The sequence below is a fragment of the Myotis lucifugus genome, unplaced genomic scaffold, assembly GCF_000147115.1.
Source record: "Myotis lucifugus unplaced genomic scaffold, Myoluc2.0 scaffold_2322, whole genome shotgun sequence".
Taxonomy (NCBI): domain Eukaryota; kingdom Metazoa; phylum Chordata; class Mammalia; order Chiroptera; family Vespertilionidae; genus Myotis; species Myotis lucifugus.
This window is the reverse complement of record NW_005873370.1, coordinates 1-25,117: the sequence shown is the minus strand read 5'-3', so window position 1 is coordinate 25,117 and position 25,117 is coordinate 1. Positions and strand designations below refer to the sequence as shown.

The 25,117-nt window shown below is 59.2% G+C and overlaps 1 protein-coding gene across 1 annotated transcript; it reads right to left on the bottom strand.

Annotated features, from left to right (window-relative positions):
- Positions 1-1,774: 1,774 nt before the first annotated feature.
- SFSWAP (splicing factor SWAP) lies at positions 1,775-25,111 on the bottom strand. Its single transcript, XM_014450452.2, is given in 16 exon segments — positions 1,775-1,992; positions 4,322-4,587; positions 6,886-7,076; positions 7,711-7,941; positions 9,509-9,680; positions 9,785-9,878; positions 10,658-10,789; positions 11,048-11,288; positions 18,221-18,329; positions 18,332-18,358; positions 18,869-18,981; positions 20,148-20,373; positions 21,404-21,489; positions 21,739-21,870; positions 22,435-22,604; positions 24,760-25,111. Coding segments are annotated over 16 exon segments (2,538 nt in total). The 5' UTR covers positions 24,978-25,111; the 3' UTR covers positions 1,775-1,862.
- Between the last annotated feature and the right edge of the window lie 6 nt (positions 25,112-25,117).

Sequence of the window (25,117 nt, the reverse complement as noted above, 5' to 3'; positions counted from 1 at the left end):
GCTGCTGAGGCCCGTGCCGTTGGCGGGAATCGAACCCAGGACCCTCCAGTCCATGGGCCAAACAAGTAACATTTTACCGCCTTATTAATAATGTCTGCAGGGTCCTTCATTCTTGATCAAGCCACATAAAGATTTACCAATTTTCTGATCATTCCAAAGGCCCACTTTTGTTTGTACTGTTTTCCGGTTAGTTTGTGTTGTTGATTTCTGATCTGTATCACTTCCTGGCTTCTGTGTAGTCTGTGCCTAGTGTGTTCTCTCTAGCTTCTCAAGGCAGAGGAGCGGGTCGCTGTTTTCAGACCTTCCTTTTCTAGTGTAAACACTCAAAGCTCCCACCTTCCTTCTAAGCACAGCTCCCCCAGAGAGGGTTGGGGGCTCGATCCCCAGTGCGGGGCGTGCAGGAGGCAGCCAGTCCATGATGTTTCTCTCCCTCTCCCTTCCTCTTTGAAATAAAACATATTTTCTACTTTCTCTTGTGATTTCTTCTTTGACCTTCAATTAATTAAAAATGTGTTCACTTCCAAATATTTGGGGATTTTCCAGAATCTCTCTGTAGACTTTTATGCTCCTGCCACGTGGGCGGGGACTCGCGTCAGATGCGTGGTGGCCCCGTGCTGGAGGCGGCGAGCCCTGGTGCCTGCTGTGCGTGACCTCAACGTCCCAGAGCAGGCGAGTCCCCACGATGCCCAGCGTGGCCCCGTCTTCTCCCACATCTCTTAATCTGAGGGCGAAGTCAGAACTCTTCTGTCAGGAGAGCGCTTCTGCTACAAGGAATTAACTTCAGACCATGCCCTTGACATATGCCAAAGGCGATGATGCATTTCAAATGTTAACACGACCTGCTTTAGGAGTCACATCTGAGCGGTCACGTTTGTCAATTAATGGAGCTCAGCACTCGCCGGTCTCGGGAACGTTCTCGTGAGCCAGGCCTGTCAGAGCGGCAGCTGTCGGGGAGGGCGGGCCTGAGGCTGCTCGGCCAGGTCCCCGTGGACAGGCAGGTAGGTGGCGGCTGCGTCTTCTGCCCCAGGCAGTGAGCTTCGCACCTGGAAGTGGGATCCGCCCTCTGGAAGGTCTGGAACCCGGGGTCCTGACGCGCACTCGGTAGCGAGTGACACCAAACGGAGGCTCCGAGGCACGGCCGCTCCTTGCCTTTCCCGGACAGCCGTCCCCGGGACCCCGACGCTCCGCCCACCCGCTGGAGCCGGGGCTGCGCACTCCCGCGCGGGACAGACAAGGACCTCACACGCCACGTGATAAAGCACGAGTCGCAGATGCACCCTTGGCCAAGTGGCAGGAACGGGAGCCCTGTCCCGGCCAGGCTCCCAGCTGGGTGCCCAGGCCTGGACGGGCACAGAGGACGAGGTGTCTTGTCCGGTCAGTGGCGGTGCCTGGGCTTCTAGCGTGAGGTCAGCCCTCAGTGCCCGGAGACCCCTGGGCGGGGGAGTGGGGACCTGCTGCGGTGCCAGAGGCCCAGACCAGGTGCACCAGCCACGGCTTCTCCTTTCAGACCAGGGCGCCGGCCTCCCTCGCTCTCCTCAGCGAAGACAGGCCCCGGCCGGCGGTCAGGGGCACGACAGGCCCTCCCCTGCTCTGGGCCGTGCTGGGGGCGGCGGCCTGGCCTGGTCACAGTCACCTGCTGGAATTTACTCAAGACTCGAACCTCCGATCTTCCCGCCAACAGTAACGGTGCGCGTGTGGTCCTGAGGGGCAGCGGCCGGACAGGTGACCCGGGCACGGCGGAGGCCCCTGTGCTCGTGTCCCACAGGGAGAAGGGCTGCGAGGGGCCCAGCGTTCGCCAAAGCAGCGGCTTCCCAGGACCTGCAGCCTGTTCAGAGCGAGGCCCTCCCCAGGCCCCCAGCTGCCTACCTGGACCGGGTCCGCTTCCTGCTGACGCCCGGGCTGTTGCTCACCCGGTAGGCGGTGGGCACGCTTCTGTCTTCCCTCCGTCTCTCGGGAGAGTGAGCTCTTCTCCGAGGGGACCGGGACCGGGACCTGGCAGAGGAACGGGCACCTCAGTCCTGCTGGCTGGCCGCAGGCGCCCGTCTGCCGAGGCGGTGAGGGACCTCAGTCCGGGGTGCGGGCGACGGGCGCCTGTCAGTCCTGCCGGAGGCCCGCCCCACTCACTGCTCTGCTGGGACACTGTCTCCCGTCCCAGAGCACCTGCCTCAGCGACGCTAAACGTTACGCAGCGCACAGCTCACTCTGCACCGGAGCTGTGCCGGCCCCAGTGCCACAGCCCTGACTCGGGCCTGCAGCCTCCTTCCTGCCTCTTTCTGCTCCCGCGGCTTCTACCAAAGCCAGGCAAGGAAAGCAAGGAGATCCCAGTGCGCCATGGCAACAGGGACACTGGGACGCAAGGGGGCGTGGCCTGTGCTCCTGAGCACGAAGCCCAAACCTCCGGTCCCATCGGCCGTGCCCTCTAGCCTCTCGGGAACGTAGGCTAAGGGATCACAGTGACGACATCGGGGGTGCAACCCCATCAACACCCCATCCTCCTCTCACGTGCCCGCAGGACACGCACCAGGCCCTGCGACCCCGGCACCGACTCCCACTCGAGACCCTCCCACAGGGACACGGTCCTTAACGGAGGGACCTTTAATGATGGGCCCAGGATCCTTCATCTAGTTTTTTGTTCTGTGAAATTACTGGTTTGGGAAGTCCTGCAATAAGCAGAAATGGAAAAAAAAAACACCCAGTTTCTTCTTGTTCTGTTTCTATGACAACCCACTCAAAAAACAATCAAGAAGAGCAGTTTGATTTTGCCAGTTTAAAAAATCCTACATTGAATCATTTAATTACAATAAAACGCTCAACACAACACATTGTTGTTCTAAAGACCAGTGTAGACCACACTCCCAGTCGCCCGGGAACACTGCCCGTTGGGAGGGCCCGGCCCCCCGCAGAGCTGCTCCTCAAAGGTCTTGTGTGTTGTCCCCCCCCCCCCCCCCCCAGACAGGCCTTTTCTAAGATTTATGGGACAGATTCTAAGGGGGGGCAGGCCTTGTCCCAGGGTTCTCCTGGCCAATCTGCTCGAGGTCACAATCTACGTGGGAACTGCCTGCTCTGCGGCCGCCCTGGAGCGGCTGTGACGGGCGCGTGTGGTGCCCCGGGGGGAGGGGGGAGTGGGGAGGGTGTGACCCAGGCACACGCCACACTCACAAGAACATGGGCTGGGCTGGCGGAACCAGACCCCGAGGAAAGCTCTGCTTAGACAAAGCTCCGGCACCACGGACGCTCCACGGGGAATTCTACAACGAACTCGGCATGAGGAAGTCCACTCGCTTTGACACCTGCGCGTCCTTGCTAAATGACGAGGGCCACCCGCAGTCCTGGGCCCACAGACCCCGGGGCTGGACTGCGCTCGCACCCGACGTGAAAGCGGAACTCCCGCCTCAGGAAGAGGCCGACCGCCTTCACAGCGAGCAGCCGGCGGGCTCACTGGGACGCAGGCAGGTGGGAGCTCCTGGCCAGTCACCGCTCGGAGGCCCGAGGCCGACACTGTCCGTGTCCACCACGTGATGTCAGACGAGCCCTTACACACGCTGACAGGCAGCTGTGCCCAAGCACAGAGCGTACACACCTGCATTTCCCGCGGGAGAGGACCCACAGCCACAGGAGAAAGGCCGTCACCGAACACCCCAAGGTTTAGAGCTGAAAACTGTCTGAGCCCTCAGCAGCTACTTGAAAACAAACAAGCCTGCTTTACCAGGAGTGGGCTCTGCGGCCCGAGACGCTAAGCTCAGCTGCTCTTTCAAAACCTGGCTCCCGGCAAAGGCAGCTCCCAGTGCAACAGTGGCTCTCGGCGGGAGGCCAATCAGTGCTGAGCCGCGGAGCCCCTCTGGGTCACAATTCGTGCGGAGCAGATGGGAGGATGCGGCACAAGCTCCGCTGCCCTGACCGTCACACCCACAGGCGTCGGGGCGCGAGGGAAGTCCACGCCTTTAAACACAAACCCCAGCCCAGGGCGTTTCACAGTCAGCCCGCGGCCGTGTGTGCGTCCCCCAGGGCCTGTTGGCATTTGATAAATCTCCTTAAAAACCTGCCAGTAGCTCGTGAGGTTTAGAGTTAAGTAGAAAATAAAAAATACTTTCTTTTTTAAAATCCTCACCCAAGGAGGTTTTTATTGATTTTTTTCTAGAGAGAGAGAGAGAGAAAAGGAGGAGAGAGAAGCGTCAATGTGAAGCACCTATGGGCTGCCTCCTGCATGCACCCCGACTAACAGAGCCCCCGCCAGGGCATAGAAATGTTTTCCAGAGCTCTTGTCTGGGCCTGCAGGACGCACCCCCCCCCCACACACACACACAGACACACGCACACCCACCTGGAGCGCCGCGCGGTGCGGTAGGCACTGGGGAGGGAGTGCTTCGCCTTCGAGTGGGACCGAGACCGGGACTTGGACGACGAGTGGTACCTGGGGGAGCGCGACCTTGTTCGAGACCGTTTTTTGTGCTTCTTCTTCTTCTTCTCTCTCTCTTCTTCGCGGGGAGGGTCTCTGCTTTTGCTCGAGGGCCCTTCTGGGGGTTTCATGTCGACAAGCGGCAGAGGTCGGCCCCCACTCAGGAGAGGGCAGGCCACGGGGCTGGCTTCCTGGGAGCAGAAGCAAAGACAACGTGGCGTTTGAAAACGTCCGTTCACACGACTGCCCGAGGCCCTCGCACCAGACGCAACGACACCTCAGGGACCACGTCTCTCCACGCGGCTCTGAACCAGCGCAGGCCTCACGGGAACAGACGGCTCCCCAGACCCGGAAGGACCCCTCCCACCCGTCAGCCACGCGGCCGGACCTGATGAACAGACACGGCTGGGAAGAGAGCCACACTCGCTCTCTCATACATGATGGCGACTTTGCACCAAAAGAGACTCCTCAGCCCCCACATCAGTGTTTACGGACGTCGGTGCCGCTCGGAAAATGACTTTGGAAGAGAAACACGAAGCTGGTAGCTGTGGCCACAACCAGACCCAGCTCACTCAGCCGGCCGCAGGGTGAACCAGCCCAGCGCCCTCACCGGAGCCCCTCCTCCGGCCACAGGCTGCGGGCACAGGAGCAGGAACCAGCCAGGCTCAGCAGCCCGCCGGGCGGACGAGCCCACAGAGCAGCCCCGTTCCCAGTCAGGGCCGCCTTGACAGGACCCCCAGGGCCCGTCACATCACCTGGAATGAGAACACACGTGCACCAGAGATGGGGGCTGGCCCCCCAAGTCCCAGTCGCTCTGCGGGCTGAAGCCCTGCCGCATACACTGGGGCCCGCGGGCCCTGCACCCGGACACTGGAGGAGCCAGGACACCGTCTCAGAAGCTGCTTTAGGCTGGAAATATTTCCGAGTGTGAATCTCATTTGTGACAATTGCCAATTTAATTCCAGTATTTTTGTTTCAAAGCAATTAAAGGCATTTATCACCGTCTGCTAGTGCCACGCGTTCCTGCAGAAATCGTTCAGTAGCGACAACCTCCCCCACTAGACTCCCAGCAGGATCGACCCCGTGATTTAAACAAGAGGCATAAACACTCAGCCTGCGTCTCAGACGCACAACACTCGCTGGAACACGGGGGGAGACGCTCAGAGATGACGGGAGCACCGCCTGCCGTGCTCGCAAGGACGGGCCTGGGGCTGCGGCAGGTGACGCGGCAGCGTGGGGAACGCAGGGCTGCGGGTGACGGCTCTGGGGGGGACCGAGCTCTCATGAAAACAGTCGCCCGGAAAGACAGATGCGGCCGTGGTATAACCAGGAGGCCTCCTGTATGCAGATGCCTTTTAATTAAGCCCTTCACTCACTGCACGCCTGACATGGGCGCAGTAAAGGGAATGAAAGTGGCTCAGGCTTCGGCCCGGCTGTGAGGTAATTCCTGCAGCTGCAGCCAGAAAGTGGGCGTGGCTGACACTCTGCTCTCCTGTCGGTTTTGCTGTCAGTCCTTCTGTGGAGGTGGTTTTTCCACTGATTGTTAGAGAGTGGGAAGGGGGCAGGGGCCAAAGGGAAACATCAGCGAGAGACACAGCGACTGGCTGCCTCCCACACACACCCCGACGGGGGCTGAGGACGGAGCCTGTCACCCAGGGACGTGCCCTGGAGGATTCGAACCTGCGACGCTTCGGTGCTCCGGCCGACGCCCTACCACTGAGCACACTGGCCAGGGCCCTGCGCTCCCTCCTCTCTGCACAGTGTCAGTGGTCGCGTGAGCTGCTCCCACTTACCCTCCCGGCCGGGAGGTCTTCCCCACGTGCCTCTCCCGCCCTCTGCTGTGGGCAGACCGGCCACGCTCAGCCTGGATGTGCCTCGGGGAGCAGAGCCCGCAGTCCCCGTGGGCGGGGCTCAGCAGGGCCCACAGCACAGCCCCGGACAGGCCCCACACCACACTCGCTGCTCTCCCTCCCACTCCAGCAGGGGTTCCTGACCGTCTCAGACCGACCCTGAGGCGAGAGCACCGACCAGCCTCACAGAACGCTGAGCACCTGAGCCAGGAGGCCGCTCTGCTCAGGAAGCAAACCAACAGGCCCCGTGCAGCAAACCCCGTTTCACAGGCCCGGCTCTTAGGAATGGGACATAATTACAGCAGAGAGGCAGGGCCCTTGCCCAGGAGGGAAGGCGGTTGCCGACGTGGGAGAGGGGACTCCGGGAAGCAGCGGCAGGTCAGCCTGCAGGGCTCTCTGACCCACACAGAGCACCGCTCAGGAAGGAGCGGGAGATCTGCTCTGACTGCAGCGGGGACACTGCCCGGCCCCTGCGTGAGGATCTGCGGGAGCCACAAAGCAGAGCCCCACGGCCCAGGCCTGAAGCCGGGTCTGACAGTGACGGAGGGCCCCCTGAGGCTGGAGCCAAGAGGCCGGGGGAGCCCACACTCAGGCCTCACTGGCCGCACCCAGTGCAGACGCCGACCCTTGTGGCCTCACCTCCACGGTGAAAGGACTGTCCTCGGCCTTCCCGAGCTCGGCCTCTGGCGCGGGGTGCTTCAGGGTTTGCAGGAACAGAGCGGCTTTCCGCTTCCGCTCCGCTTGCAGCTGCTTCTCCTTGGACTCCTTGGACGCCTGGGCCAGCTTCTCCCGGGCGGCGGCGGCCAGGCGGTCCTCCAGCTTCTGCTTCGCTGAAGGAACAGACAGAGGAGAGAGCGACGTCAGAGCCGGCAGCGCTCTCAGACCCGCTCTCCTAATTTCCACAGCGGGAAGGGCACCACCACAGCGGTTACTTTAAAAGAGGAGCGAGACTGAAATGTCAGGACAGGCAAACAAATCAGACCAAACACATTTTGAAAGAACTAGTTACAATGCTTATTAGCAGCATTTTTAGATTCACTTTCAAAATCAGTCAGATGGAGGGTGGGCTTCCACACAGGACAGCGGGGAGAGTGGAAACCTGCCCCGCCTGCCTGAGGCTGACAGCTGTCCACGGCGCAAAGCATCCCACCTCCCAGCGGGCCGACGGGTCGCAGCCTCAGCACTGCCGCCTCAGCAGGTCAACCAGCGAGTTTAACACACTGTGTAGCTCAGTGGGTAGAGTGTCGGCCCGAGGACTGAAGGGTCCTGGGTTTGACTCCAGTCAAGGGAAGGTGCCTGGTTGCAGGCTCCTCCCAGGTCCTGGGCGGCACGTGCAGGAGGCAGCCACTCGATGGTCTCTCTCCCGGTCTCTCTCCCTCCTCCTTCCACTCTCTCTATAAAAACCAATGGACAAACATCGGGTGAGGATTAACAAAAAGCCACAAACAGGACACACGGACACACCTTGCTTGGCTTCCAGCTCCTCCTGGGTGAGCTGAGGCCGCTTCTCCTCGACCACCACGCAGGGCGGGGCCGCCACGGGGTCGGCGCTCGCAGCGGCGCCCGCGCTCTCCTGTCCCTCTTTGCTCTCGTCGTCGTCGTCACTGTCATCGTCCAGCTTCACCCGGTTCTTTTCCAGGGGAAGCAGATCGTTCTCTTTGGCCTTGATCGCAAAGCTGATTGGAGCAAACGAAGCTGTGGAGGAAGCGAGAGGAGACCCGCGTTAGGGAACAAAGCAGAGCGGGCACCCTCCTGCCCCCCCCACGCGCCTCAGTGGGCGGAGGACGTCCAGGCGGGTTCCGGCTGCTCCCGGTGCTTCCTGCTAAGCCAGCGAGCCCTGTGATGCACAGGCGGTTGCAGGCGGGGGGCACTCACGGGTAGAATTTAGTCTGTGTCACCAGGTTTTTCTGACATTTTCGTTGCGTTTGATAATTTTTTGGTAAGAAATGCTCTCATAGCGCTCGCTTTCTGGACTAATTATTTCGGAGCCGACTTCTGTGGAGGTCTGCACCCAACATTTCAGATGCCGCTAATCGTTTGGCATTTAAAGCTACAGACCTCGGTCTGACGGCCAACTGGTCCCCCTTGGGGACAGCCTGCTGTGCTTCCGCCACTGCCTTTTCTTCCGCCCGCCCTTTCCCCTGGAGATCGGAGACGCTGCTGACTTGCCTTCCCACCCCCTCCGAGCTTAGAGCTCTCATTACGCTTAAAACCCTTTCTAAGCGGCCTCTCCCAGGTGTCGATATGGGTCGCACTTGTTTGATCCTCTCTCCAGTTCTGTGAGAACACAAATTAGATGTAAGATCCCCCGTTCCTTAGGAACTGTCGGAGGCGCCCCGTGCTGCGTGGCTCAGGCGCGCGTCCTCCAGTGGCCCCGACTCCTGCGGCAGCGACTGTCTCCTCACCCGCGAGAGGCTGTGCTTCCCAGAGCTGGGCTGGGCTGGGCTGGGCTGGGCTGGGGCGGGCTTGTCCGGCTGGCCTGCAGCTCTCAGGCTCAGACCGGGGGAGGGAAGCGCCCCCTTCCCAGCACAGGCTGCTGCCCAGCCTCCCCTCCACACACTTCTGCTGGCGTCACTGCCACTGAACCCCAAAGTGCCCTTCTCTCTGCTCTGGACTGAATCCCCGGAGGTCTGGCTTCTGCTGAACACAGACGTGCAGTCCTCGCCGCCCTGCCCGCCTCCCCTGGGACGGCGGAGCGTCAGCCTGTTCCCGGCACTGCCTTCTCCCTTCCCCTTCCTTCCGTTAGCTCCACTCCAGGCATCGAGCCACCAAAGCCCCCAGCCGCTGCGCAGCAGCCACTGGACGTCAGTCCTCTTGCCTGGACCCGGGGTCCCTGCCCGCTGATGTCCCAGAGCAACAAACCCCGCAAGCCAGCCACGGTCACCTTCCCAGGTCGTGCCCACTGCACCGCCCAGCGCCTCTGCCTGGGGCCGCGCCCAACACGGCTCAGAATGCTCCCCTCCCCTGGGGGGTGGGCCGCTCTGCCCCCTCCAGGAGCTTTCCTCCTGTTTTATTTTGTTGTGTTGGCTGTCACGTCCGTCTGTCTGTCCTGTGGATGAGAAATCCTTCGCAAACATAAAGGGAACGGGACTGAATGGGCGGAGTCCTGCCTGGGAGAAAGCGGTTTCCGGGACAACGTCTGCATGTCAATTAGGCTCTGAAGGCCCAGACTAATCCCTTGAAATGTTCTGCTCGGGCCCCTGGGACAGCCCCACCCGGCGAGTGCGAACGTCAGGAACGCCTGGGAGGCCAGGCCGCGTACCTTTCACCAGCTTCCCATCCGGGGCAGCCTTCCCGGACGCCGACTCCTTCTTGCCCCCTGGGCCGCCTCTCCCTCCTGTGTCCACCGCGTCCTCAGCCACACCTTCCTCCCCCGGGTCGCTGGGCTTTTCAGGGGCCGACTCTGCAGGAGCCTCCTCTGGTGCCGACACGGCCTGCAGACAGGAACGGGGCTGAGAACCACTCGGCAGCTCAGACCCTGCCCTGGGCAGCAGCGTTTCTACGCTGCCCCGCCCACCCGCCTTCTACCCTCAGGTACCTGAGCGCTGTCGCCCCCTTCTTTCTGCAGGAAGAACTGCTTCTTGAACTCATAGTAGGGGTTGTACTGGTGCCACGGCTGGAGGAACTCGAACCTGCGGACAGAAGAGGGAACCGGTGGGTCATCAACACACACACACACACACACACACACAGAGCGGTGACCGGCTGTGGTGACTGTGCACCGTGGGGAGCCGGACACTGTCACCACCACTAACTAATCACCCCCACAGCTCTGCGCTGTGGCCCCACGGAAGCCCCGCCCACTTTATACACAAGGGAGCTGGGGCACGGAGGCAAATCGCTTGTCCCTGTCACACGCATCACGCTCAAAACCCAACCTCACGTTGTCTTACTGCTGAGGCACAAAACATGATTTGATTTAAAAAAACCACACAACACCCCAAGATATGTGTCTAAATTTCCCTAGCAGATTGCTGAAAAGCCTGAATTCCTAAGGTAGCTTCAATGTAAAACAGGTAACGCAATAAAATATCACCACTCCAGCCGTAACCGGTTTGGCTCAGTGGATAGAGTGTCGGCCCGCGGACTCAAGGGTCCCGGGTTCGGTTCTGGTCAAGGGCATGTACCTTCGCTGTGGGCACATCCCCAGTGGGGGGTGTGCAGGAGGCAGCTGATCGATGTTTCTAACTCTCTATCCCTCTCCCTTCCTCTCTGTGAAAATCAGTAAAATATATTTAAAAAAATATATATCACCACTCCAACTCTAAGTAGTTTAACATAATCATCACAAGATGTATTTACCTCAATACATAAGGGTTAAAAACATTAAAAAACATGCAGCTAGATTTTTTTAAAGAAGCTACACGAACCCTCGTGACCATCACGTAACGCACTGACCCCGTCACCTCACCTCTGGTCGTTCTTGGCACGGACGCTGGTCTCAAACTTGAGGCCGTTCCTGGCCACGTACTCGGCCAGCTTGTCGATCACGGGCTGGATGTCGGGGGGCGGGGGGATGATGGCGGCCACGGGAGCGAGCGCACTGCGGGGAGGAGCGTCAGGTCACAGGGAGGCCCCGGCACAGACCACGCCCAGGGAGCTGTGGTCGCAGACGCGGGCTCACCCCTAAGTGCCGAGGCCTCGCTGCTGAGTGTTTGTTGGGACAGTTTCGCTGCCCCCTCAACTCCGTCACTTGGGCGTTGGGATCATAAACACTCAGACAGCAGACCCTCCAGGTCCCCCGGTGACAAGACCCCGCCCAGGAGCACAGGCGCACCGGGCACCCAGGGTGGGGGCGCACCTTGTGGTGATGGTGGTGGAGGCCACCCCACTGCTCGTCTCCGCGGTGGTGGGGGGCGGCGGGGGCGTGGTCCCGGGCGGGGGCGGGGCGGTGGCTGTCACTCCGGCAGTGCTGGACACGGCCACGGCGGCCGGCAGGGTGCTGTAGTACGTGGCCACGTCCACGCCCGGGGGGGGCGGGGCCAGGCAGTAGGTGCCGTCCGGGAGCATGTAGTAGCTGTAGTACATGGCGGCCACCGTCGCTGTGAACACACGTTTGGAGTGAGAGCAGCAGAGAGGGCACCGCCCACCCAGCGCAACATCACTGTCCACTTCCAACCGCACAGTCTCTCCACGTTCCCGGGACCTGAGCACCACACGCCTGCTCCAGCGGCGTCTCTCAGAGCAGGAGGAGCTGCAGGGAAAACCCGCTGCTGAAGGCGTCAGGCCGCTCAGAAGCGTGTCCCCCGCGCTGCGTGTGCGCTGCGTGTGCTTGGAAGCAGAGCCAGCCTGCACAGGGCAGAGAGCTGCCTAGTCACCTCCCACACGCCTCTGTTCCACTGTCTCCTGCAAGCTCAGGGCCCACTTAGCTAGTCCTTCAGATATTCCGACCTGATCTTAACCTCCTGTGACTCTACCTCCAGAGACAACCCTCCCACTGAAGGCTCCTGGGGACGGGCTGAGCCTCCCGTCTGTGCAGGAACGGAAACAGCTTCCCGAGTCCTGGGAACAGCGAGCTCCTCTGAAGCCCTGGGGCTCCCGTGGGGGGAGCTGGGACAGCGCGTGTTCCCGAGGGGTGACCAGCTGAGCACGTCTGAGAAGCAGGGACAGGCTGACGCTGTCACCGACCCCAGCTGCCTGCCCTGCAGCCCACCCATCGCCCACCCAGGCATCGACCGGGCCTCCGGCAGCGGACCCCCGAGTCTCGGTCTTGGTGACGCGCACCAGCAGACGGGTCTAAGTTTGGTGACTTTAAGCCCTGGTTGCCCTTGAATCTCCTCTCCCAGCCGTTCCTCCCCGACTCGGCGGTGCTGTTTGCTCTGTCTCCAACGGCCCACGGGGAAGGGAATCCCGTTCTCCGCTGTGCCCGGCCTGGCACGGCCCTGGTGCCAACGTGTGCCATGAAAGTACACGTCTCGTGGGCACCACCCACACGCTGAAGGGCCACGCGAGACCCTCTGCTGATACGGCTGGTGGACCAGCGTCAGAACAAACGACTCCTGGTGACCCACTGCCTAACGTAACCCCCAGCTCCGCCTCCAGCGAGACGCCCTCGTGAAGGTCGTCCCGTCTGAGCGTCACCCCGCTCGCGGGCTTCCCGGTCCCTGGGCGGCAGCAGCGCTGACCTGAGTCAGGTTCGCTCCCTTCACCCTGAAGGCCTCACCCCAGGAGAAGTCAAAGCGATATTCAAACCCCACGTGCAACTGCCAGTCACTGACTCCCGACCCCGCTCGGGAGGGTGAGGGCCGTGCCTGCGGCCCAGGGGTCCCCGCCGCCGCCCCTCTCCCTCCAGCTGCCTCGCCCTCAGAGCCACCTCCCTGCTGGCCGCGGGTCACGGTTAACAATCCCAGAAAGGCCCTCGGGCCTTGCTGGTCTCAGGCTGCAGGAGGGCGCTTTTCTATTCGCTCTCCAGAAAAGTCACCAAACCCAAACTCCTCACAACGCCAAGCCCGCAGCGCTCGCCTCAGAAGCACGGCCCCCAGACGCCACCCTCTGAACACCATCGAACCGGGAAGGGCTGGGCCCACCCGCCCCGTGGGGAGCCTGACACGCGGCCATGCAGCTCATCTGCTCCCTCCTGTGACCCCGAGACACCCCCTGGGAGACACAAAGTCCGCACAGAAGGAGGCCGTGCGGGATGGTCTCACCCGACAGAAAAGGCACAACCGGAAACGCGGGAGACGCTGCGTCTGGACCAGAGAAGGCCTTGCTGTGGGGCTTACAAAGCACCATGTCAGCCTCTGCTTTTCAGCCGCACCGGACAGAAGAGACGTGGCTGGACCGGCCACGCGACCGGCACAGAGAGGGACAGGAATGGCCGCGCTGAAGCCAAGACACACAACGGATGACAGCAGAAGAGAGACAACCCAGGGAGGACGCGGCGTCTCACCAAGAAGCCGACCCCGACGTTCGGGTAAACAGGAAAGAACTTCCTGGGAAGGAGACTGCGGCTGAACGGTGCACGGCGTGTTACAGGGAACTGGGCATGTGAGCTGACCGAGTTGTCAAACGTCAGAACCGAAGAAGAACGAATGCTCAGGTGTCCAATCAGAGCCGCAGCCGCCCACCGCGAGGTGGGGAGATGGAGCCGGCCGCTTTTCACAGCAACATTCAGCCCAGACACGCTCAGCGATGCCCTCGCTTCCAGGCCAGTGTGAGACGTGTCCTTCGCTGCCAAGCTGCCAACATGTCAAGAGGCAGCAGACATTTCCAAACACAAGAGCTCTGAGAACAGCGCCCGAGAGCCGTTAATGAAAACCACCAACCAGCAAAGCGAGCCCACGCCCCCAGCCCGGGCAGCAGCCAGCAGGCCAGCGTCCCCGCGTCAGGAAGAACCACGCCAGGCTCTATTTGCAAAGGTCACCGAGAAAGAAAACGCTCCCCGAGCATCTTCTACTCGGACGCGATTTCCTTTTCACACCAGGGCCGGAGGCAGGCATTTCTCACGTATGGAAGAGCTCATGGGGCAGAGCTCTCGTCAAAAGTTCCTTGTTTATCAAATCCGAACCCCAAGAGGCAAATGGGATGAAGAACTGGAAGGGGAAGCCGTGGTGGAAGCGAATCCGCGGGGCCGCTGAGCTGAGACTAACCAGCGAGGGCGCTCCAGCTCAGGCACAGCTGTGGGACAGAACACGCTTCTTACCAGGCACAGGTCGGGGGAGAGGGAAGGTGTTCCATGAACACGAACTTCCTCCAGCTTCACAGCTAATAAAACCCAAGGTAACAAATACAGCTTTAAAAAAACCTACCATTTCTACCTCTTACTGTTCTCCTAATCCTTAGAACTGAACCACTGATATGCAGTTACTTCACTCGGATTTCTGATTATAAGGTTCTTGTGTTAAATTCAAGTAAAATTTTAAAGTGTCCACTTTACTATTTCTATCCACACAGCCACAACTTACAGATTATTTCTGAACTGTACAATGTGAGCTGCCCTTTTCCCTCTTTACTTTCTACAATGACCTGTTTCTCCATTTGTGTCGATGTCCCCTAAAGTGAAAACGACTATTTTTGGATGGTGGGGTCTTGGGTAGTATATTTACTTTCTTCTTCTACTTCTCTTGACTAACAATAAAGTCATTTTAAAAAAGGGCTTGGAAAGTCACTTCAAGGTCACGATTTTGCAGAAAGAAAGGAAATGCTATAAACACAACAGCCAAAGCACATCTAGCAAATCCAGCCACATGGTGTGATTTAATTTCACTTACGCTATTTATGGGATGAAACATTAAAAAAACAAAGTTAGCATTTCACTAATTTCTTTTTTTGTTTATGTTTAAAAAACTGCATGCTGTAATATTGGACAGAACTTCAGTGACACCGCTTCCTGTAGGATTAACTCTACTACGAGCCTCTTCCGCAAGGAGTTACAGCTGAGCAGCAGGAGACAGCAAACCCTAACCAAACCAAGGGCATGAGAAGCAGCTCACTGCCAGGCGGACAAATGAAAGCACGTGTCCGAGTCCATCTGTACGTAGGGTTTCTAGCTAAGGTTCATTTAAAGAGACAGACGCTTGTCTTCCGAGGCTGCCAGGACCCGGGGGCCCCTCTGCAGCAGACGGAAACGCAGCCCCGAGTCCCTCGCGCGCGGCCCCCGTTTGCACGCGGCCGCTGCTTCTGCCCGTCTCACTGAGAGCTGCCGTTCATGGGATTATCAGTCCTTGTTTTCCATCTTGGCCGTAAAGGCTGTTTGTATGTTAGACAGTTTTTCCTGCTTTCTCAACAGTTTCACATTTTCCATTAGTTGAATGTGTCTGTTGGCTTAAAATAGATGATTCTTTATCTGTGAAAGTGCCTTATTTCCGGGGAGTTTCACATCTGGACTCCCATCTGGAAGAGGCTCTGCTGTTGGGTTCGAGGTGGACCTCCGTGTCGGCACCTCCTCCCACCGGGTGCTGACTCGGGTCCCCTCAGTCCTGCGCTGAGCTTCCTGGTGGGGCTGGGTGTGCGGCCCCGACCACCACCCACAGGACGACACACCCACAGGACGACACAGCCGCTCCTCTGCAGACAGCTGGGACTTTCTGCTGTCACCACCAGTTTTCCTCTTCAACTATTTTCCAGTGGACCTACTGTAACTGTGTATCTAATGAAATGAGTGAAAAGAGAACTCCTGTTCCTGTGGAAATGAACCCGAACCCTTTGCAAGGGCAGAAGGAAGGGCAGTTGCTTAAGGAAACTTCGGCGGGGCTGGCGGCGGGCGAGGCCGTGGGGAAGCCTGGCGGTGAGTGAGGTAAACCCAGAGCCCGGCTCCCAGGCCTGCGGCTCCCAGGCTGTGCCGCCACACCCAGGGCCGCCCCGAGGCGAGGGCTCTCCGCTGTGACCTGACGGACATGTCGTCCTTCACGCTGCCTCGGCTCCAGGCTGCCCAGGCCCTTGCTGTTCCCGACACCAGAGTCTGACCCAGGAAGCAACACCCAGGACCTGGCGCAGGTGCTCACACGCCCGCTCGGCGTCATCCTGACCTGCAGCCTGTGTGCCAGCCGGGCTCCTCCTGGAAACTGGACCAGAGCACACCCTCCAGCCGCCTCCCGCCCATGACCCCAGGCCTGAGCAGGCGTCCGCTGAAGGGACCCTAGGGCCTATGGGGACGCTCTTCTCCACGAGGCCCTGGCCCTGCCCTCCTCACAGCCCCAGGCCTCAGCTCTGCACCACCATTCACTCCCATCCCTGGAGCCCAGGCCTGTCCTCCCTCCCCAGCTGCTAGCAGCGCTGACCAGTGCTACACAGTCTGCACGGAGCAGCTCTGACGCCCTCAGCACCGGGACCCAGTGTTTTACAAGATGTGAACTTACTGCCGACCTCTGTACGCTGATCTGTCACTGCACACCCTGGACTGCCTGCTTCCCTGGAAAACCTGGCACTGGATCCCTGCCCTGCACGGCCAGCCAGGTCCCGCCCACCACGGCTCTGCCTGCACCGGCTCGTCATCTCCGCTGGGCTGTGCAGGTCAGACGGAGTTGGCCCTCCCAGGGCACACGACCAAAACCTGAACCGCAACACCAGGCACCATCCCCAAAGGCCGCCACGCTCTCCCACCTGGTGAGGGAGAAGATGTCAAACCCCTGCTCGAGGGGAAGCGGTGCTTCCTCACGTGGGCCCTGCTGAGCACTGCGGGTGGGGACCGTGGCCAGGCCGGGAGCCAGGACGTCACAGCGGGGGGCTGGCCGGCAGGGCCTGCGTGGAGCAAGGGCAGGGTCTCCATGGCTCGTCTTGGCCTCGGGAGGCCTGTTGGGCCATAGCAGGGGCTGCGGGGAGCCCTCTGACACCTGCGGCCCCTCTGCATCGCGTGGTAACTCCTGTGTCGCACAGCCTCCAGCCTGCCTGCTGCGGCCTGCCCTCTCCTGCCCAGCCCTGTGGGTCTGCAGACCCGCAGCACCATCGCGGATGCACATTGGGGTAAGCACAGCAGGTAACCAGCCATGGTCACTGCCCTGAACTTCTACTCCTTCCCCGGCAAAAAGTCTAACGGCCGCAGGACCCAGTGCAAGTGCAAGGCAAGGAGCTGCAGGCAGGTCTGAAAAGCAAGGGAGCCGGAGAGCCGTCCCCCAGTGAACGCACACCTGGACGATGGGAGACGGAGCACAACTCCTGGTCCCCCCGCCCGATTCATGGGTGCCAGCTGCCCACACAAAACCCCGCCGAGAGCAGGGGCGTCAGGGGCGTCCAGGGGCCTCAGCCCAGGGGTCACCCGGGCTGACATCCCCATCAGGCTCCCCTGCGCAGCTTCACCCGCAGGGAAAAGGCAGCTGCGGACGCCAGACCTGCTCTGTGCTGTCAACATCCAAGAAATGTGGTTTGACCTGATCTAACTGTGTAAGAAACCACCGAAGTTCTCTAAGAGGTTTTTTAGGACAATGCATTGGGTTCGCTCAGTTACCGGAGTTAAAGTCCAGGAATGTTCATTCAGCACATGAAAGTGATGCAAGATCGGTGCCGGGGACGGCGAGAGGGCACAGCTGCCCGTTAACCGAGCCTGGTCCCGGAAACGAGCGGCCTGCGCTGAGAGAGAATTACTCTCAGGCCCACGGCCCCGCCTCCACCTGAGAGTGACAAGCTTTCCAGGTGGATTCGTCAGGTCAGAGCTCCACGTGAAGGAGCTGAGTGAGCGAGCTCTGTGGCTGTGATAAAGGTTCTCCCCTTCAGTATTTAATCCCTGAAGGAAATACTTTAAAAAGACCTGAGCCCTGCCCGGTGTGGCTCAGTGGATAGAGCGTTGGCCTGTGGACTAAAGGGTCCCAGGTTCAATTCCGGTCAAGGGCACAGGCCTGGGTTGTGGGCTCCATCCCCAGTAGGGGGCGTGCAGGCAGCAGCCAATCCATGATTCTCTCTCATCATTCATGTTTCTCTCCCTCTCCCTTCTTCTCTGAAATCAACAAAAAATATATTTTAAAAAAATAGAAAAATAAATCAATAAAAAGAGCTGATAGTGAGACCAAGGTCAAATATTTTCAATGATTTCCTGGAAAGAACGCTGAGATCTGCCCTCGAAGAACAATCCTTAACAACTAAAGACGAGAGAGGAAATGGAGCCGTAACCAGTTCGAGGAGCCCGTCGTCGAAGGAAAGGACCCTGACGGGCAGCACTGCACGGCCCCACGTCCATGCTCCCTCTCTCAACACGGCGCTGCCTGTCCGGGCGACCAGCTGGAAGCCCGTTTCCCAGCCCCTGCGCAGGACGGGAAGGCCGGCCGCACCGCCCGCGAGCTGAAGGAAACCCCGGGGGGTCTCTGAGGAGGGGCAGTGTCACCGGCACCTGCTTCCTGCCCTCGCGCTCCTAGTCCTTCCTGGAACCCAGAGCTGACGCTGGAGGTGGCAACAAACCAAAGGACCGAGCCGCACGCTCAGACGGCACCTCCACAGACTGCACGCCCGCCTCAGCCCGCGGACCCCTGCTGGCAAAGCCCTGCAGCTGGCGCGGGGGGGGGGAGGCGGGAGGCGCCCAGCGAGGTGCGCCCGGCGAGGTACTCACAGTCAGAGGTGTACTCCACCTGGGAGGGCTGCCCGGCTGCGCCTTCTGCCGAGGGAGGGGTGGGGGCAGGACTGTCTGCCTGGGCTTTGCGGACCAGCATGGTCCAGGGGGTGATCCCGGGTCCACCACCTTCAGAGGCTGCGGACAGAGGGAGCACGGTCACACTCAGCCTGACTCCAGACACAGCGTGCACGCTGCAGGGAACACGCACGCACATGCACACACACGCCCTGACGAGCTGGCTCAGCCTCTAGCTGCGATTCCCGGAGGAACTGAGCAGACAGATGGCTTCGATCTTCCTAGTGACCCCGAGGAAAGGAGAAGGCAGGCCCGGGACCAGACTGCACACACTCACACCTGTAAGACCCGATCCTGTCACAATGGGTTCTGCACAACCACCTCCAAGTCTTCACGACATTTTACTTATTCAAAGGCAGTTAAAATAAATGGAAATAATTTGCTCATGAGTTTTATAAACTGAGATACAAAAGAAAGTAAATTCCTTTGCCACAGTGCAAAATAGACCTCAATGATGACAAAATAGGATACAGCTATCATAGAAAAGAAATGCTTTCTTAATAAGTTTCTGAAATTAAGCCAGCAGTTCTGTGATGCAATAAAAACACAGCTCGGTAACGAGATAAGGACCTTCATCAGCTCCTCCAGGCGGTCACACTTCTTGGAGGCGAAGAGCGACGGGTGCAGGTAACTGCCGTCACCCTCGTCGTCGTCGTCCTCGTTGTCCGAGCTGACCCCCGACTCTGCAAGAAACACCCGTCTCAGGAGGGGAGGCCGCGCTGCCACCAGGTGTCCAGCAGGAAGCGGGGGAGGGGGGCCCGAGCTCGCCCAGCCCTCACTCGTCAGAGCCGTTGTGTATTTCAATTTTTTAGCAAAAAAGACAAAAACTCCTAACTGATTTATGAACGTAAAGTAACAGCAACAGGTATTTTTAAAGCTACAACACAGGAAGGCGGTGAGAGCTGTCGTCTACTGAAGCTGTTTCAGCTGAAGAGGGAAACCCCCAATGGCGGACGTGTGCAGAGACCACGGCCCAGCACACTGTGCAGAGTCCCCTGGAATGACTCCCCATTTAGATACCGTCCCAGGACGACAGCCCGAGACAGAGAGTGAAAACAGAGTGAAGCTGGCATGTCGTCTCTGCGCCGTGGGAGGAGTGGGCTCCGGCCCAGCCCCATGGGGAAGGGCATTGCTTTCTCTACAAACGCCGAGGGCCAGACGGGGAGGGGACATTGCTCAGCTGAGACAGTGTGTTCCAATGGCACCAACATCTCACTATGGCCTCCCTGGTTGGGCTCAGTGGACAGAGCGTGGGCCTGTGGACTGAAGGGTCCCGGGTTCGATTCTGGGCAAGGGCACATGCCTCGGTTGCGGGCTCGATCCCCAGTAGGGGGCGCGCAGGAGGCAGCCAATCAATGATTCTCTCTCCCTCTCCCTTCTTCTCTAAAATCAATAAAAATATATTTAAGCCCTGACTGGTGTGGCTGAGTGAGTAGAGCGTTGGCCTGTGGACTGAAAGGTCCCAGGTTCGATTCCGGTCAAGGGCATGTACCTGGGTTGCGGGCACATCCCCAGTGAGGCCTGTGCAGGAGGCAGCTAATGGATGTTTCTCTCTCATGGATGTTTCTAACTCTCTATCCCTCTCCCTTCCTCTCTGTAAAAAAACAATAAAATATATTCTAAAGTATATATATATTTGAAAAACCCATTTAATTATGTTCACCCTCTCCCAGGTGCACACCGCGGGGTGACCGCAGTGGTACCGTCACCATCCGTGGCAGGGCGGGCAGACACTGGGTGCTGAAGGGCAGGCTTGTGTGGCATGTGTGGGAGCAGCCCTCTGTGCCTTCCCAGACCCCCCCACGCCCCGCGACCCCGCCCGACGAGAGGAGCCAGCCGCCTCACTCACTCTGCTTCTCGTCCCCTCTGCTCTCGGCCAGCACCGGGTAGCGCCCTTCCTTCATGGCCTTCTGGATGAACTTGTAGTAGGGGTTGAGGTAGTGGTCGAAGCGCAGGAAGTCGAACTGCGAGTTCCGGGCCTGCCTGGCTTTCAGCATGATTTCAAACTGCGCCCCCTGCCGGCACACGAAGCGGGCCGTGCGCTCGATGATGGCGTGCATTTTGGCTGTGGGAGGCTGGGAGAGAGCACACGTGCACATGACTGGTTTTTCCTCTTGGCCACGGCCACAGGGCTCCAAACACAGACCTGACCCTGGGTTGCCCGCCCGGGTGGCTCCGCTGGCGGGAGCAGCATCCCCTACACCACAAGGCTGGGTCCCCTTTCTATCAGGCGTGGACCTAGGATGCAGGTTCCATCCAGTCGGGGCCCAGACAGGAGGCAACCAACCCACGTTGTTTCTCTCACACATTGATGTTTCTCTCACATCAATAAAAACATACCCTCAGGTGAGGCGTAAAGAGCTGAACCCCAAGTGGAGTCATCACCTCGTTAAAGAAGAAAGTGCGTAAATGACCCTGGCTTTTCTCCGTGAGCTCACGCGTGACTTTCAGGCAGCCGGGCCGTAACCCAGGGGACTGCCGGGCCCTCACCCCGCAGCCTCGCCCTGAACCAGCAGGGACCAGCTGCAGCAAGAGCGCCTGGAGGGACTGACAGCTCAGGTCAGCGTAAGGCCTGCAGCTGCCACTCGCGTTCCTGCGTCTCAGGACCTGCGTCCATGCAGGTGGACGCACGGAGTCATGCTTTGGGTTAGAGCGTTACACTGTTTTCCGCAGGTTGCCTCCTGTTTCCTGACAGTGTCTGATAACGACACCGCGGAGGATGCCAGCGTGGTGCTGTTCCCGTGTTTTAGAATAAGGTAAAGCGAGATGTTGAAAACAGTCTGACCCTGCGTTCCTTCCCATCGGCTCTGAACTCCGACCTTGGTGGTCGTAAGGAGGAAAAGCAATGGGGAAGCTGGCCTCGCAGAGCACGGTCTGTGGGCTGGACTCGCTCTGCATGGCCTCCTCCTCCCTGTGAAACGGGAAAAGGGAGGAGGACGCATGGGAACCTGGCAGCTGGTGTCATGACTGCTGACTAATATTTCTGTCCTGGGAAGGGCTCTTACAAGAGTCCTCCTTTTTTGTAGGAAAATATAGACAATAAATCAGTAAACAAACAAGCAGTGACCGTGACCAACAGGACAGGACAGGCAGACCCGCACATACCAGCTCCACGTCCGGCGGCACGTTCAGTCCCACGGGGGCAATGAAGGGCTCCTCGTTCTCCTCCACATGGTCAGCCTCACTTTTTTCTGTGTAGAAAGAAGACACACCTTCAGGGCCGGGCCCAGGAGGCGGCACCGACATAAAGAGCAACGTAGGGAGCAGTGACTGGTCCTTTCCCTTTTTCCTATCGTTTATTCTAGAAACGCTTCCCAGTTTTCCATTCTATTCCACAAGCAAAACCACTTCAACCACTTCAGCAAATCGAGAGAGAGAGAGAGAGAGAGAGAGAGAGAGAGAGAGGTGGAAGGAGCCCGCACCGGGCCCGGCCGCCTCACCTCTCTGTTTGGAAGGCTCCTCCTCCTCGGTCGGCTCGGACGGGTCGTAGTAGTCGCTCCCGTACGCGAACCCCACCGCGTTATAGCTCCCGTCCTCGGCGAGGGCTTCACTCAGGCGCTTGTATTCTTCCTCTTGAATAAAAATGAGAACTTTATTACACATAGAAATTTACTGAGGAAAAGTCCATATATTTCTAAAGTCGTAGCTATCAGTAAAGCATAAAACACACTTTTTCAACCTCTCTTCGAGGCAACGTTTAAAAATTCCCACTTCACATCTATCGACGTGTACTTCTGCCAGTACATTTTACCAGACAGCAGAATACACGTCTTTTGTGGAAAATTTCTTCCTGCTGAGAAATCTGGGATTAAGAACCGCATTAAAGATTGTGAAGGCAAAGACAAGAACATCAATTGTAGTTCATACGATACTGTTAAAGGAGAACAGTTAAAGAGTTTGGTTTTTGTTTTGTCAAATCCCAGTCTGCCCTCAAAAGCTGGGAAAAGTCTCTGTGGCTCTACATATAAACTATCCTGAGGTCCTCCCAGAACGCAAAGACGCCTGTTTTTCCAATCCACTGGGTACTGTCAAGATAATATCAGAAAGAGTGAGTATAAAAAAATGAATGGGAGTAAATTTAAATACTTAAAAATTTAAAACGTTTGTGGCTTAAGTAAGTTTTTCTTGAGCAGTACCTTGCCTTGCCTCCTCCTCAAGCAAGTCCGTATGCAAGGCTAAATACCTCTCTTCATCACACAGGGCCTCTATTCGCGCCTCCTCTTCCGAGAGCTGGTAATCTCTGTTCCAGGTGGAATACTCGGCGTCGTACTCAGAAAGGTCATGCAGGTGACCGCGCCCATCGTATCTGTAACAGGAACACGCTGGTCAGTGGGGAGAAGTTAACGTCGAGGTTGCTTTGTGTGTGAGCTTTTATATATACATACTTACCAATTAAATAAAGAAATAAAGTATTAAAACAAACATAAGAACTACTCTCTGATTTATATTTAATTTGGCTAGCCACATCTCACCTACTTGCAAACTCAAGTTATGTTAACAAAGTCTAAATTCTTTTCTACAATATGATAAAAGTTATAGTTAAAGGTAAACAATCTTTTAACAGCATAAATGGTAGATCCACTTGGTGGCAGTTCTTACCGTTTATGGTTTGCTCAACTATTTAATGTCATTTGCAAAAAAAAATATATTTTTCTGAAAAGTCAAGTATCATAGCTTACAGTCACACAAACCGAGTCCATAAATACCTATCCGTAAGAACCCAACGCTGGACATTTCCTCCTTCTCTCTGCTAGTCCCGAACTCTCAGGAGATTCTTCACCCAAGAAACGTGGTCCATTGGAGTAAAATCTGGGCTAGGCTGGCCCCTAGCCACTGGCTGAGGAGATAAGTGCTGGGTTACGGGGTAGAGACACACGAACACACAACACGACAGGCACATGCAGCTCGAGGAGGTTCGCTGGCCGGAGCGCCAGGCGGGGGTGCGGCCGGGCCGCTTCTGCCCTTCAGCCCAGGAAACGGTGCCGGGACACAGCCACGGACACAGCCGCACGGACACAGCCGCACGGACACAGAAAGGCCCTTTCTGTTGCGCCTTCAAATAACCGACTAATGCAGCGCCGCCAACGAGCGAGCGCCCGCAGCCAAGGACTGAGCCTGCGAATTTCACCTCCGCGTCCAGGCAGATCTGGGGTCACTAAGGCGAACCCAGAGACCAAAGTCGGCCGATGTTTAACGCTGACTTTCGCAAGAAGGACCCCAAAAAGGGCATTTTCAAGACAGAAGGCCAACACCCCCAGGGTCGCGAAGCGACTGCATTTCATTCGGCTGCAGGATGGCTTTTACTTTGGTGCAAACCTCCTTAAGGCACAAACGTGGTTCCTCGTTTGAGAACGTTACAGGGCACATGCGCGGCGTTTGCTCCCCACCAGCTCGGGGCGGCCTGCCTCCCTCTGGGCCGGACGGAGGGAGAGCGGCCCGGGGCTGGGATGGCGCGACCCACGGTCCCAGCCAACGGGAGCGCATCGCGCTGACGCGGCCACAGCCTCCGGGAGACGGAGACGGGCGGGGGCGGGAGCCTCCGGGCCGCCCCGACCGGCCTGACCTCCCATCCCAAGCCCCGTCCTCTGGTCCAGCTCTGACTCCACCGGGAGGTCAGGGTGGAGGAGGCCGAGGGGTCCTGAGCGCGTCCACGTGGCGGCTCGGAGGGCAGCCCGTCACCGGCCAGCGCTTGGCCGAGTCCAGGTCTCAATCGGCTCAGCCGATGGGCTTCCCTCACTGGGGGGGAGGGGGGGTCCAATTTAATGGCTGGTGGTCACGGTCACATTTTCAGTCCGGGCCCCAGAAGTGGAGTCGCCTAAACGGCTCCCCCAAAAAAACACCCCAAAAAACACCCAAGCCCCAACGCAACCAAGCCAATCAACGAAAGGCGAGGAGGGGAGAAGAAGGGGGAAAACACGGGGGGCGGTGGGGGTGGAGGGGAGCAAACGCCCTGCACCCTGTGACGTCACCCTCTTCCAATCGAGTTCATCTTTAGGGACCGACCCCGGGGCGGGGGGGCCCGGTGCGCAACGGCGCGGGTCTAGTTTGAAAAGAAGCGCGTCCGCATCCCGGGGCGCCGCACCCCGACGGGCACCTTCGCCCGCCGCCGCCGGAATCCGTCCAACTCGCCCGACACCCCAGCCGGGCCGGGGGCGGGGGGGCTGCGTGGGAATCCAGGGCCACAGCCCCGCGAGCGTCACTCACACGGGCGCCCCGGATCGAGGCTCCCGCCCGGGGTGCGGGTCGCGGGGGCAGCGCCGACCCCGCCGGCGAGAGACGCGGCCCGGCTCCCGCCTGAGCCTTCGGGCAGGTTTCACCGTCCCCCTCCTCCTCCTCCTCCTCCTCCCGACCCCGGGGGCTGGGGGGACAGGACACCCCGATCCGGCCCGGCCCCCAAGTCAACATCAGACGACATCACCCGGGCGCGGCGAGGACGGAGCGACGGGCGGGGAGGCACCGACCTGTCGATGAGGATCTTGCGGTCCCCCATCCAGGGGATGAGGTGCTGCCCCTGCTCCAGGGCCAGGGCCCGCTCGTCGTCCCGGAACAGCTTGCAGGCATAGCCGAACACCAGCAGCTCCACTCGGCTCCCCCCGCCGCCGGCGCCGCCCGGCCCGGCCTCCTCCTTCGCGCCACTTTTCCTCTCGGTTTTGGCGCGGCCGCCGCTCGCGCCGTACATGACAGCGTCCCCGGCGACCGGGCTGGCTCTGCCGTGCGCCGCTCCGCTGCCCCCGACGACTCCGCCTGGCCTGGCCCCTCAGTCAGAAGTGCCGAATCGCCGGCCCTGATCCGGGCGCCGCCGCCATAGCGGCAACAAAA